We start from the raw sequence: 15,728 nt of genomic DNA, 5'->3' as shown, positions 1-15,728 counted from the left end.
GGAGGATGGAAGAGAGAGTGATGGAGGAAAGGTATACATTAAAATTATCACAAAACACATTCCCCACACTCAGGGGACATGTTGTTGTTGTTGTTGTTGTTATGGCTCCACTTATAGCACGAATCTGGTGGCCATTTGTGGCAGAAAAGCACGGTTTTATACATGCATCATGTATTTGGGCAGCAACATCCTCCATAGAAATCAGCACTGAAGCTGAACCAAACTGCCATTTAGAAGACCTCCTTGACTAACAAAGCATGCATGCAAATACCACCACCAAGCACACAGTGGGACCACTCCTGCAACTCCATCAGTTCCCATACGTGTGCATTTTTGAGCAACGGAGCCAGTGGCCACTTCTCCAAGAGTGCTCTCCTGCTCTCTCAAAGCGCTCTGTCACAGCAGAAACCAGTTGCTGCTGCCCTCAGTTATGTGTTTCTGCTGCGGCAGAGGGCTTTGGGAGAACAGGAGAGCGCTCTGAGAGAAGTACACCATTGCACCAAATAGTAGTGTAAGGGAGCGGACAGAGCTATAGGGGCGATCCTGCTGCATGTTCAGAAGTGCTATTTATATACATGCTTCGTTCGTTAGGATCACAGCCAATGAAGATAAAACAGCTTAGCACACCAAAAATGCCTTCTAGTGATTTCACCATGTCAAATGTGCATGTATGTATATAAGTCCAGTACATATGTGTTATTGAATTATTGAATCTTTTTTTCTGGAGGAGGAGGAAGAGGAAGAGGAAGAGGAAGAGGAAGAAATAAAGTGTAATCAATATGTATTGCTCTTTACAGACCCAGTTCTTTGACCTAAGAAGCTTACATTTTAAAACTTAATCTTGGTATTAGTCAGGTTGTCTAACATAGGCCAACATGACGTGCAGTATAATATCAGGGTTTCTTAACTGCCAGGGCTGCTGCATGCACAAAAGCCAGCCTGGCAAGAGCAAATCATTTTTTCACAGCTATATAAGAAAATAAGAACATCCCTGCTGGATCAGGCCCAAGGCCCATCCAGTCCAGCATCCTGTTTCGCACAGTGGCCCACGAGATGCCGCTGGAAGCCTACAGGCAGGAGTTGAGGGCATGCCCTCTCTCCTGTTGTTGCTCCCCTGCAACTGGTACTCAGAGGCATCCTGCTTTGGAGGTTGGAGGTGGCGTACAGCCCTCCAACTAGTAGTTGCTGATAGACCTCTCCTCCAAGAAGTTATCCAAACCCCTCTTAAAGCCATCCAGGTTGTTGGCTGTCACCACATCTCGTGGCAGAGAATTCCACAAGTTGATTATGTGTTGTGTGAAAAAGTACTTCCGTTTGTTGGTCCTAGATTTCCTGGCAATCAATTTCATGGGATGACCCCTGGTTCTAGCGTTATGTGATAAGGAGAAAAATTTCTCTCTATCCACTTTCTCCATACCACGCATGATTTTCTAGACCTCTATCATGTCTCCCCGCAGTCATCTTTTTTCCGAAACTAAATAGCCGCAGGTGTTGTAGCCTTGCCTCATAAGGAAGGTGCTCTAAGCCCCTGATCATCTTGGTTGCCCTCTTCTGCACCTTTTCCAGTTCGACAATGTCCTTTTTTAGATGTGGTAACCAGAATTGCATGCAGTACTCCCGGTGTGACTGCAGCATAATTTTGTATAAGCGCATTAGAATATTAGCAGTTTTATTTTCAACCCCCTTCCTAATGATCTCTCCTGGTCAGTCACCAACAGCTCAGATCCCATCAACATATACTTGGTTGGGGGTTTTCATCCCAATGTGCATCACTTTACACTTGCCAACAATGAACCGCATTTGCCACTTTGTCACCCTCTCAAACAGTTTGGAGAGATCCTTTTGGAACTCCTCACAATCCACTTTGGATTTCACTACCCAAAAGAATTTGATATCATCTGCAAATTTGGCCACCTCGCTGCTTACCCCTATTTCTAGATCATTTATGAATAAATTAAAAAGCACTGGTCCCAGTACAGATCCCTGGGGGACCCCACTTCTTACTTTCCTCCATTGTGAAAACTCTCCATTTATACCTACCCTCTGTTTCCTATCTTTCAACCAGTTATCAATCCACACATGTACTTGTCTCCTTATCCCATGACTTCTAAGTTTCCTCAGGAGTCTTTGATGAGGAACTTTCTTGAAAGCTTTTTGGAAGAGCGGGTGTACAAGGTGTGGATCACCTTGATCCACACACTTGTTGACACTCTCAAAGAACTCCAAAAGGTTGGTGAGGCAAGATTTCCCTTTGCAGAAGCCATGCTGATTCTCTCCCAGAAGGGCTTGTTGTTCTATGTGCTTTACAATTTTATCCTTGAGGATGCTTTCCATCAATTTGCCTGGAACAGACGTTAGGCTAACCGGCCTATAATTTCCCGGATCACCCCTGGATCCCTTTTTGAAAATCAGTGTTACATTTACTACTTTCCAGTCCTCCAGGAGAGAGCCTGATTGCAGGGATCGGTTATATATTTTAGCAAGGAGGTCGGCAATTTCACATTTGAGTTCTTTGAGGACACTTGAATGGATGCTGTCCGGCCCTGGCGATTTGTTAGCTTTCAGTTTTTCCAGACAGTTTAGAACATCATCTCTTGTCACTTCTATCTCACTCAGTTCTTTAGCCTCCATCCCCGAAAAGCCTGGTTCGTAAGGTGACTTTCCCCTCTTCGCCTCCCCACCCTCCTTTCAACCGCCACCACCCACACCCCATCCCACACTCCCCTCGGTAAACATATCCTTAAATGGGCACTCTCCCCTCCTCACCACCCCTCCCCACAGCTAGTGCTGCCACCACACAGCCATGCCCCCCCCCACCCAGAAAGGTGCACTGGTCCTGGAGCTTCCAAGTGGGGTGGGAGCAGGGTAGGACAGGGCAGTGCGGAGTGGCTGCAGGAGCCCCTGACCTTTGGCAGACCCCATCTCCAGTCCTAGGAGGCTACAGGCCAGAGCCCCAAGGTCCGGGGGTAAGAGCACCTCTGACATAAAACAGTGTGTGTGCACTTGCATCATGCAACTTCTGTTGGATGAAAGCAGTGCTGCACAAGTGCACACACACACACTGATTTAGGTAGAAAGTATTCTTGCACCACATGCCAGGCCTGACTTTCACATGTACAGCAACCCAACTAGGTAAGAGATGCTGATGTTACACTGCACATCAGGTTGGTCATTATATTTATTTTCTAATCAACACTTTAAAGATCTGGAGCATCAACAAAACATAAGAGACTGCCAAAGTTGTATATTGCTGCATTTATCCATTCTAAGAAAAAACAGATTTTTAATGAAAATTGTATTCCAGTCCAAAGCCAAGCCTTTTCACAACAAAAACACTTACTTTAGCCAGAGAAGACAGCAGAAACCCTTTGGCGCTCTCTCTCCCACCCTTTTCATTTAAGTAGTTCCCAATGGTTAAGATATACTGCAGCACAGCAACAAATCTCGAACTGTCCTGCAGCTCTTTGCATGCACGGATCTTCTGGTTTATCAGCTGGAACACAGACACAAAATGCCTGATTAAATTGTCAGGAGTGACTAAACTAGGGTCTCACTTGGCTTCTTGTCAGTCAGAGGGTCTCAAGCTGTAAGGTGGGTCTTCCTAAAGGTGTGCTTTAAAACAGCTATGAAAGAAGTCTGAGATTGCATTGTTCTCCCGCATTTCAGTGGAGCTTGTATGGGAGAAGATTGTAAAGTAGCAGAAGAAGATGATCTCAAGAATCACCCACACTACTGGGTTGCATCCCAAGGCCACCTGAAATATTGTGAATGCACCTTGAATGATCCCTGCCCCATAATCTGGTCGATTATGTCCAGTCAGTTCCTATAAGCAATTAGGAGAAGCAGAGGGGACTTCTGGGAAGGGAAACAGGAAGTTTGCATTCATGTCCCTTATGGCTTGGTGGGTGGGGCTAGTTGGACATATTGTGTGAACTGGTCCAATGCAATAGTTTTGAGATTACCATTCATTAAAAAGCTTGAGTAGACAAAAATCTAAAGCTCAACAAAGAAAGTACCACATGAACTTCTCTGGGGAGGATATTGCGGTTTTTACTCAGGTTCAGTTCTTCTTTACTGAAATACCCCACTCGACTCATTTTTGGGTTCAGATCAATTGCAACTCCCTGCCTGAAATTCCTTTCAACTCAATTTATTAACTATTTATTTATTAAAAGATTAGATCTACGGCCCAATCCACAGACTTGGGGCAGTGTACACGGCAAGAACAGCATCCGAGTTTAAAACAAAAAACAAACAAAACCCCACTTAAATTAAAGGGCAAACACCCGGCAGAAAAGAAATGTCTTCAGTACGGATTTAAAAGCTGAAGGGAGGAGGTGTACCGAATCTAGGAGGAAAGAGAGTTCCAGAGTAGGGGAGGCAGCAATTGTGTGTGTTACTTTAGACAGTGAACTCCTTGGGCCCCAGACTTAGAATTTCATTATTATGCAAAACAAAATAGTCAGGTCTGGATGCATCACTTGGACTCCTAGGCTGTGTTTCAGTACATAAACAAGAATGACAAATATCTCAGAAATTAAATTTCAAACAATGTCTACAAAGTATCAGCTATGCTGATTGGCATGAGCTGTGTCATCATTCATGAGGTATTACTTTCTGGAGGTGCTATTTCTGCTAATGAACTCTCTCAGGTTTTAGCTTGCCCAAGGCTGTTTTAGATAGCCCAGCAGGTAGCACATATTGTATTTCAAATCTAGACAATCTCAGATTTACTTTCATACTAGTTATGACTCTCTTGCCTATAAAATCCAGGAGTAGCATAGATCATCAAAACCGTTCCCCACATTTCTTTTGAATAATGCAGTGAAATAACAACTTATACATCAGGCTGCCTGTATTATTACAATATGCATGTCAACATCATGACTGGTGAGTTGCTTTTTTCCAAGGGAAAGCTCACCACACACATACACGCTGACTTCTGAAATTTACATTGAGAACATCTGGTGCTTTAATGTGATAGATTTAAGACAGACACACAAATACTGAATGTGTGACACTTACTGGCTCCAAATCAGCCATAGATGATGGAAGTTCACGCACTGAAAGCAAAAGGTCCAGCTTTTGGCCTAAATTGGGTATCTTACACATCTGCAAAAGGACAAGAAAATATTAATTCAGAAAAGGTTCCAGTCCTCATATATATATGACCATTTGAGACATGCCCATTGGTCCATACTATTTATTTCCGCTTTCAATAGACTTCCAGGTTCTCAGGCAGAGTATTTCCCAACTCCATCTTGTCAATCAAGTCATTGTTCTCTAGGAACATAGGAAGCTGCCATATATCAAGTCAGACCATTGGTCCATCTAGCTCAGTATTGTCTACATATAATCAGTTATATGATAATCAGGTACAGTTATTCCCATGCTATGTCAAAAGGAAGTACATCAGTACACTTCCTATCTGTACCATGCATCTGAGGGGCCCTGTATGCAGGTTCACTTTTTAAATGAACGCAGGTATAGTCATTCACACAAAAATATGTACAAGTGTACAGACATCTGTACACTCGTACAGCATTATGTCTGAATAGGGCGTATGGCAGGGGTGAGCTAACTTGGCCCTTCACCACTGAGTTACTCTAAAGGAGTACTTAATTTCAATAGGACTACTCGGGAGTAATTTAGTCGGGAGGTCAGCAACTGACCTACCTTACAGGACTGAGATCCTGTGTACCTGCTATATGGCCTCAGACCATATCTTTTGGTACAATTCGCCACATAAATTGAGTGAACCACAGAGTGAATTTCCCTATTGACAACCCATGCCAATGGCATTCGTTTGGTGGGAGAAAGGCTTATGGCCCTGATTTACACAGTAAAGCTTTTCTAACGAGCAGACAAGCCCAAGCTCAGGCAGACAAGCCCAGGCCCAAGTGCCCGTGAGGACTGTCGGGATCCAGTTCTGCTGGGCTGTCAAACCCGGCTCTGTAGCCCGGCTGCTAGCCCGGGTTAAGGGGGCAAGTGCACCTGGCTGCCAGGATCATGTGTCTGCTCAGGCTGCTTGCAACCCGAGCAGACACTGAGTCAGGCACTAGAGCACCTGTCTCCTGGGGGAATGGCCCAATGCACTGCACTCATCACGCAGCGCATTGAGGAATGGCTGGAGGTCGTCCCGGCCTCTGGAGATCTGCACTGCTTGCAACATTTATGTCATTGTCTAGGGGGGAGGTGAGTTGGACTCAGCCTTCCCCCACCACCACTCAGCCACACACACACACACACACACACACACACACACGCACACACCCAGTCGTATGAAAAGCCTCTGTGAATTGTAATGATATGGCTGGAGATATTTCACCATAGGGAAGATCTCCAAAGGGATGTTGATCTCTGTGGCAAATATATCATCTAGACATGATTTTAATCATGCTCCTGGCATGCTTGCATTTTTTTTGTCAGTAGACATGACAGACCTACTGACCCCAATATTGGGCCCCCGATATGAACTGGGATCATAGTGGGAGGTGGGAAGTTTTAACCCCAACCGCATCATGGTCCATAGGCGCCAACTGTTCCTGTTCACCAGGAACACCTCCTAATTTCTGGAATTTGTCCCTATTTGGTCTCACCACCACAACCTCCCCCCCCTTTGCCTCTTGGGGTTACCTTGTTTTTTATTTATTTATTTGATTTATATACTGCCCTTCCCAAAATGGCTCAGTTTTGCTCATGTGAGTTGCTAGATCTGCCATTCTTCAAGATTCCACTCCCTCCCAAGAGTCTCCCCAAAGCCTCTGGGAATTAAATCTCACAGGGACTTAGGAACCTGCCTTAGGCCAAATCAGCCCACTGGACCATCTAGCTCAGTACTATCTACACTGACTAGCAGAGCTCTCTAAGGTCTTTCCCAGTCCTACCTGGAGATGCCAGGGATTGGACCCAGAGGTGCTCTTACCCCTGGACTTTGGGGCTGAAATCCAGGGCCTCCACAGCCCCTGGGGGCCCCCAAATCCTCTTTAGTCTGTTTCAGGTGGTGTGGTTGCCCAACCAAGCATGATGATTATTAATTTGCAGGGGGGGGCTCCAAAGCCCTTTAGGTCCAAAATTACCTAGGTGCACCTCTGATTGGACCTGGTGCCTTCTGCACACAAAGCAGATTACTCTGCCACTGAGCTATGGTCCTTTCACCTTTGGCAGTTCCCCAAGTGGGTGAGTGGATGGATCAGGTCTCTAGTGCTCCTGCATGTAAACGGGTGCACAGCATGATGACACCATGCAGTATACAGCACTGCATATAGCAGGTGAAATCCAGATTTCAGCAATGTGTAATATTAGGTACAGGGCTTGGGCGACCATCCTTGGTATAGGTCATTATAAGTCTATTTTCTGTGAAATGTTGGAGGGTATGGGCTCAGCTCATTTACTTTGGTGAACTTTTGGTGAAGCTCATTTACTTTGCTACGACCTGCCTTCCATGTTTGGCATGCTCGTAGTCAGAACTGTACACCATGCCTCCCAGGTTGCTTGGCCAGGCTCCTACATATCCACAGGCATGTCCCTGTTTTCATGCGTGAGATTCTGGAAGGGATGCACCCAGCCACCCATGCCAACAATAAGACATGTACAAATTCATGATTTAAACCACAGATACATCTCTTACTTCTAGCATGAATTGATCCACCAGATGCAGTTCTGAAGGAGAACCTTTGAAAGACTGGTACATTTCTATATCCTTTGCAGTGGGCTGATATCTGCAGAAATCAGTAAAAAAAAATAGCATTCCTGATTCCAATAACTCTCAGTCACAATTATGAACATTTCGTTGAATGTGACATCATAATATCAGTTAAAATATGGGTTCACTTCTTGTGTTACATTTGCTTTTATAAAACACAGTCCTGGGATGTTGCAAATATTTGACCCATTGGAAATAAGATATTTTTAATATATCACATTGCTTACACAATAACAAATATTTATACACTGCTTTTCGACAAAAGTTTCCAAAGCGGTTTACTTAGAGAAATAATAAATAAGATGGCTCTCTGTCCCCAAAGGGCTCACAGTCTAAAAAGAAACACAAGACAGACACCAGCCACAGTCACTGGAGGTACTGTGCTGGGGGTGGAGAGGGCCAGGTACTCTTCCCCCGCTAAATAAAGAGAATCACCACGTTAAAAAGGTGCCTCTTTGCCCAGTTAGCAGGGGTTAACCCATAAGTAGTGATGGGGAGAGGCCTTGAATCAGAACCATGGTGGGATTAAATCCCCCCTCCACTATGTCCCAGTTGTGATCTTAATCAGTCTCCAATGCTGCAGCTGCTATTTAGTGGAGTGTGGGGGACATGCATGCAATTGCTAAGGATGTGCTTGTTTTCATACCTAGTCTGGCTGTTAATCCCCCAGGTTTCAAATGTCCTATTCTCAGGATATCTTTTCAACAACACCATAGCCCTATTCCAACATTATGCTGTTCTTCCTATGTTCAGATGTCTGTGCATAGGTACATGTGATTATGTGAATGACTGCACCTGTATTAATTTTAAAAGTGAACCTGTACACATGCCCCTCAAATGCATGGTACAGTCAGGAAGTGTACTGCTCTGCCTGTGCCCAGCCTAACATGTGAAAACCTGTACCTATGCACAGATATGAGTGCTGAACATAATGTCTGGATAGGGCTCCTATCTACCAAGGTACTCCTGTACATCTCTCATGGATGGATTCCCAGTGCATGGCGGCAGATTCTGAGTTGTGTTCTAAGGCATGCACACACAGAGCTCATATGGGGTGATGGCTAGACCCCTTAGGCCTCTCTCTTGCCCCTTGCAAACTGAGACAGTGACCTAGAACACACTCTACACTCTCCTGCATCTGTAACCTAGTACCTTCCAAGGAAATCTGTCACATAGGAGCAGGCAAAATCCTTGCTCTCTGCTGCCCCTGAGGACAGAACTAGAGTTGGGCTTAAGATACAGGAAGGCAGATTCCAACTGAATGCTAGAAAAGATGATTTAACTGGGAGAGCAGTCTGACAATGAAACCAATCACCTCGCGCAGCGCTGGGCTCTCCATGGTTGAAGATCTTCAAGCAGAGGCTGGACAGCCATATGTTGGGGGTGTTGTAGCTCCAGATATTTTGTATCAAGTCAAGGGCTGGATAAAAGGCAAAGCCCCCTCCATCTCTATGATTCTGTGAATTTCATGGAGGAACCCCTGAGAAACTTCCAAGGACACAGTCTGAAAACAACTGAGTTCATCCAAGGGTACTGTGCATAACAGAAGAGGTCTCAAGGGCCCTCTGCATGCTAGCCCAAATCCAGACTGTCTCAACAATCTTGCAAGTCTGTCTCATTGATTGCAACAGAACTTGCTAGCGAGTAAGAAAGCCTGTGCCAACATGCTGAGGGCCCTTGAAAGAACCTCCGCATGGTGCCTTCACTTTGCCAGTGCTGTAACATGTACTGCCACTATCCACATGGTTCCTCCACCTAGTGCAGAGAGTTTCCAAAGCATCATCACAGAAACTCTCCACTCCAAATCAAGTGGAGAGAGAGGGATGCTACGCATTATGGAAGTGGCAGGCAAAGGCAGAGGAGTTATTTCAAGCAGCCTCTGTGAGAGAGAGCGAGAGAGAGAGAGCGCGCATGCAGAGCGGCCCTTTGTTCAATGGGATTAATTCAGTTTAAATCTAAGGAATTTGACTCAACCAGCTTCTGCATTGGCCTGTCTTGTTGCTCGCTTTCCCTAAAGCTTCGCATTACCAGCAGCGAAGTAGCTTATGGTTTCTTTGGAGAAAAAAGAGTATTGGAGAATAAAATTTTGAGATACATCCCTAATTTCCAATGCAGCGAGCAGGTTACATCAGCTGCTCCAGTAAACACATCCACTCACTTTTCCTTTCATTTGCCCCAGATGATGCTGTTTTCAAAAGTAATATCTGTCATAAATAAAAAATTGGATCCAAAAGGTTACCTTCTTAGCGCTGTAATCTGCTCATCGCTAAGTCCACCACTGTCTTCATGTATAATGTATAATTTTTCTTTCAGCTGGCTTGGCTTTATGCGGAAACTTTTAAGAAAAATGTCTGGGGGGAAAACGATTCTTTGATTACTTGCAGATAAATGTGCAAAGGAGGAGGAGGGAACTTGGGGACCTTACACAGTTGCTTCCCCCACAGAATTAGTGTCTGCTTTGTGCCCACTAAAAGCTAAGATGAAAAGTCAGGCTTCTAGTATCTGTAAGTACAAATAACACCAATGAATCCATATGTATATATTTGATTGAAGAGCAGACAGTGCATTCATTGGAAGAACAATCAAGGCATTGTCATCTAGTTGCACTCAAACGCTTATCTAGTTATTTTGGTTAAGAATTCAGAAATTACCTTGCTGGATCCGAGGCTGAAATTCACCTGCCCCATTCTTTTACTTTCCACAGCAGTCAACTTATTTCCTCTTGAGCCTCACAAGCAGGACATGATATAGTAGGGGCTATGCATGGTGCTCATTATCTGGATTGGTATCAACCCAATCCCAATTAATTGTTTTTATTCAAAGCACTACCCTAAAAGTTAACCATCCCCACCTCCTGTTCTTTGTCCCTAGCATAAGAACACAAGGAAGTCTCCTGCTGGATCATACCCAAGGTCCAACATTGTGCTTCCTACAGCAGCCAGCAGATGCTCCTGGGAATGCCACAAGCAAGGCATCAATAAAATAGTTCTTACAACTGGTAATCAGATGTCCACAGTTTCCACATGTAGCACTTCCATAACTGTTATTGCTAATACCCATGCATAGACCTACACTTATTGACCTTCTTTGGGGAATTCTGCACACCAGGTAGAATACTTCGTTAAATCCTTTGGAGAAAAAATCTAAAAGGACTCACCCCAAGCCTCTATATGGCTCAGGATACTTTAATCATGTGTTTGGAATAAAAAGAGCATACATTTATCAGGGTTGTTTTGTTTTGTTTTGTTTTGTTTTGTTTTGTTTTGTTTTGTTTTGTTTTAGCTTCTGATGGGAGTCAGAAGAAGTTGGTGTGAGGCTTAACAACAGTATTTTTGCAACCAAAAGTAGTTCACTTTCTATTTGCAATGTTTACAGTGACTGTCATCCAGACTAATAAACTCTGTGTGTTTTGTGAGAGGTACCAGTGCTGTGGCTGAGTTCCCTAACTAAAGCAGCTCTGATGCCCGCACGGAGGGGTGAATTTTGACAACCTACCCTTCCTCCAGAAATCATTTGTGTCACCTAAAAATATGTCCCTGAGGGCTGTGCAAAATCCCTGAGGGCTGTGTCAAAATTTGTCTGCCCCACATAATCGCCGCTGCTGAGTTAGTTGAACCAATCTGCAGTACACACACATCTCACCTAGCACTCATACTCTGTTAAAATAGATGTCGGCCAGTTCAAGAAAAGTACCAGGTACATAGATGCAAAGGTTAGAATAATATAAATTCTGTACAATAGGTCAGCAGCTTTCAAGCTTGCTACCATAAGGGAATCTTATTCACATCACCTTGTCTGCCGAGGAGCCCATGTATGGCTATCTCAGATCCTCTCTCAATATATTCTGGAAAATAATTTGCCACCCACACTCCATTCATGCAGAATCTAATTGTCATGTTGAATCCCATTGTCACCCTCTACTTCCCTGCATCTGACCCAACATTCCCCTGCATTTGCAGATTGCAGGGGGGAACTGACAGTGATGGCAAACTGCTTCTCGGGGAAGCTTATTTGCCATGACTAAACTTCTCAATAGGTTGGTTCTCATTATCGTTGAGATGCTGCGGAGATACCTACAGCGTGCTCCCAATTTCTGATCCCAAAAGCCCAGACATTTTCAGTAATGTTGGGTTGGCACTGTGCCAACCCAATATATAATGGAGATCCTCCCTCCTAGATCAAATCCCAGATTACCAATCTCCACCAACCTGACATTGCCAGAACTTTCCAGATGCTTACAATTGGAAATTGGCAGTGTGTGCGCCCTAGGAACCTTCAATTTCCTGACATTGTGAGGTGCCTGAGAACCATTCCATTGAGAAACTCTTGATAAGCTTTTTAAGAACTCCAGGGCTTCCCAGAAAACAATCTGAAACCCACCACAATAGGGCAACAAAAACAAGTTCACACACTGATCACATACTGTGAGATTCTCTTGCTGAGCGAGAACCAATATTTTCCTGAGGGGCTAACACTTGCCTTCTAGGATATAAGGACCCCAAACAAAACCTGGATGCTGGGATTTTCTGCACAAGAAAGCACTCCCCGCTATGGATAAATAGTAAACCACATTAGAACTCAACACACTAAGACTGTTGACAGTCTTAATGTTAATGGGATAAGACCATCATAACCTGCTTCAGGAGTTGTCCATGCTACCAATTTTCATTTGTGTGCTACTGTATACCTAGGTAGGAGGAGGAGGATGTGATCATCTGTGAGATGGGAGTTGGGTAGGACAGCTTTTCCTCCTACCTCATTAAAATGTGGGTATAAGTACTGGGTAGGATGATGCCATCCTACCCAGCTCGCATCTAATAGATCATTTCTCCCCATTCCTCCTAACTAGGTTTTCACGAACACTCTGCCAAAAATTAGAGGCTGGGTAGGATGCTTGTCCTACCCCATTAATGATCATGTGAACAAGCCTTCTGCCTCTGAGATAACCCAATGCAACTGTGAAGCTCAAAAGTCAATTTTAAGGGCACCTGCTTCATAGCACCGGAAGGGGTTCAAATATCAGTGTGGATTGTGAAAAGGACTGTGGATTGTGGAACTGCAAGCTACACTGCGTGATGTAGATTAGTTACACTCACATCCCTGGGCCTTGTGTTTGAGTACGTGTTTTTCTCCAAGGGCTAAAAAGAGAGCAGCACTTGAGGCTTCTGCTGTTCTTTCACCAAGGGCTGAGCCAGTTTCTAGCACCAGACTAAGAAGATTCAGCATCACATTCCTTGGTGCCACTACGCAGCAAAGGAAAGGCTGAGGCTAAGAAATGGAGGTGGATGCAATAATCTCACCCCAATAAATGTAACAAGTTTTCTCATTACAGTGTTCCATAAGGCATATTTTGTATTGAATTTCACCTGCTTATACTTCCCCCCACTCATTTTAATCATCTCTCTTGCATTACAATAATTTTTTAGAGACTGAAGTGTAATTTAATGGCTGCTGCTAAAGCATTATTAATTTCAAATCTCTATCTTAAAAAAAATTGTCCCTATCACTTAGGAGAGGAGAGCTGGTCTTGTGATAGCAAGCATGATTTGTCAACTTAGCTAAGCAGGGACTGCCCTGGTAGCATATGAAAGGGAGACTAGAAGTGTGAACACTGCAAGATATTCCCCTCAAGGGATATTCTCCTCAAGATATTCCCCTCAAGTTATATTCTCCCTCACTCTGGGAAGAGCATCTAGGTTCCAAGTTCCCACCCTGGCTTCTCCAAGATAGGATTGAGAGAGATTCCTGCCTGCAGCTGCAACCTTGGAGAAGCCGCTGCCAGTCTGTGAAGACAATACTGAGCTAGATAGACCAATGATCTGACTCAGTATATAGCAGCTTCCTATGTTCCCTATGTTCCTACTTAGGTCTACCACCTTGCAACCCATTCCCTTTTATCCAAAGTTTAATTGGTCCTTAGAGGATAGCTAGTGGCTCTGACAGCATCTGAAGGTAGGGTTGCCATGAAAGAAGCAGCAGTTTCTAACAAGCGCACACTCCCACTGCACTTGGGTGTGTTGGGTGGAGAATAACGGGAGTCTTCTGTCAACCCAACTTTCCTAATCAACAGCTGAAGTCCATGGAGGAGGGTTACTGACATTTCCACCCAAGATTTCTGGGTTCAGACAAAATGAGAATGGGCAGAAGTACCGGTGAGCGGCAGGAGTGTGCACTCACTGGGAACCGCCACTTCCTTCCTAATTATAGCATCAGGAGCACAGGAGCATAGGAAGCTACCTTCTATCAAATCAGACCATTGGTCCATCTAGCTCAGTATTGTCTACTCCAGGCCTGGCTGCTTTTGGACTACAGCTCCCATAATCCCCAGCCACAGTGGCCAATAGCCAGAGATTATGGGAACTGTAGGCCAACATCTGCAGGAGGGCCAAAGTTGAGCAGCCTTGGTCTACACAGACTGGCAGGCAGGAGTCTCTCTCAGCCCTATCTTGGAGATGCCAGGGAAGGAATCCGGGACCTTCTGCATGCAAGTATGCAGATGTTCTTCCTAGAGTGGCCCCATCCCCTAAAGGGAATATCTTACAGTGCTCACATGTAGTCCCCCCTTTCAAATACAAACCAGGGTGGACCCTGCTTAGCAAAGGGGACAGTTCATGCTTGCTACCACAAGACCAGCTCTTCTCAATTTCTGCAGGCCATCTGACCCACCCCAGACCAGGGGTATAGCTAGGGGAGAGGGGGCCCATGTTCACCCCTCTCTCTGGTGGCCCCTCAAAGTGAGGCAGATAATGAAGAAAATAGGGAGGGGTGAAGCTGGGGGGCCTTCAGGAGCTGGGGGGGGCTGGTTCTTTGAACTCTTTTGCTCATTTATAGCTACACCCCTGCCCCAGACATTGTATGTAGGCCTTTACATCTCAACTCCACCCCCCCCCCCCGAGCAATGAATAAGGCAGCCTCTGGCCTTCTCACCCACACCTCACACCCAACTAGCTGTGGCAAATAAGACTCTAGATGTGCCACACCGCAGGTGAGGGAGGGGGACAAGTGATAGGACCATGGAAATGAAATGTGGGAGGTGCCACAACATTTTTGCCACCCTAAAGGGAGCTTTAGGAAGAGATTTAAAGGGATATGACCAATGTCTGTGTGGCATTGTGGCAACCTTCCCTTCATATGTAATCAGAATAATCAACAATCCTCTGAGGACCAATTTAACTTTTGATCAGAATAAAAACAGCGGGATGTTGAAGAAAATCAGAGCCCCACAGAAAAGCAATGTAGTGCCGCGATGTTAAAAACTCAGACATAAATAGCTGAAAGCAGGGACTCATTCAATGTGCACAGCAGAAAAGAGTGCTTCCTGAAAGAAACTGGACAAATTTAGAGGAGTCAGAAGTGCTATTAAAAGATGCTGTTTTTTAACCTCACCAGTAAGTTCTCAACATGCGCGTCTGCTCTAACACTTTACCTGCTGGTCAATGGATATGGTAATTCCAGTTTTTAATTGTGCATGAGGATTTTCTTTTCTTTTATTTTCAGTACAGGTGTCCCAATTAAAATTTACAGATCAAGCTAAGGTTGTTTCTTTGTTTAGTTGAATCCACAGAGGTGAAATGATGACACCTTGCTAAATATATTTGCTTCAAATCCTTCACAGATTTCACTCTGCCTTCACAAAGAAAGCAGGGTTCTCTTTTATAAAAGTGATTTTTCACTTTCTACTTTCATGGACTTGTCTACCAAGAAACCTGAGTGCTGTGGGGATTTGGGGAAGTGTTCTAGTGAGGGATTACTCCAAGGGGCAGAAAGGGGTAGTGGGTGCTCCCCAGAAAACATTTCCTCTTCCCCTTTTGCTCCCCTCTCCACCAGACTGGAACTTTACAATACAGCCATAGTACATTATAGTCCTATGTCTAGAACTGAGTATTTTCAAAAGGTTTCTGTTTTTCAGAAAAGATGACTCATTCACACTACCCCAGAAGAAGAAGCAGATGCCAAAGCATCCAGGGAGGTAAGACACTCCTACAGCCTCCCAGGAGCCAGGCCAACCCCTTCATTCCCTTCC

General features: G+C 44.7%; 1 protein-coding gene across 7 annotated transcripts in view; it reads right to left on the bottom strand.

The window, feature by feature from the left end:
* The window catches only part of LOC128324941 (uncharacterized), a 223,484-nt gene that overhangs the window by 40,995 nt on the left and 166,761 nt on the right, over positions 1-15,728 (bottom strand). For all 7 annotated transcript variants that reach the window (XM_053250167.1, XM_053250166.1, XM_053250164.1 and 4 more), the window contains 4 exons: positions 9,945-10,056; positions 7,631-7,721; positions 5,026-5,112; positions 3,341-3,493 (listed from right to left, as the gene is read on the bottom strand). In XM_053250167.1, the coding sequence (XP_053106142.1) occupies positions 3,341-3,493; positions 5,026-5,112; positions 7,631-7,721; positions 9,945-10,056 (443 nt within the window). The remainder of the gene's footprint in view (positions 1-3,340; positions 3,494-5,025; positions 5,113-7,630; positions 7,722-9,944; positions 10,057-15,728) is intronic.

The sequence above is a fragment of the Hemicordylus capensis genome, chromosome 4 (assembly GCF_027244095.1).
Source record: "Hemicordylus capensis ecotype Gifberg chromosome 4, rHemCap1.1.pri, whole genome shotgun sequence".
Classification (NCBI taxonomy): Eukaryota; Metazoa; Chordata; class Lepidosauria; order Squamata; family Cordylidae; genus Hemicordylus; species Hemicordylus capensis.
Note: the sequence above shows the minus strand (reverse complement) of the source record. Positions and strands in the feature narration are given on the sequence as shown.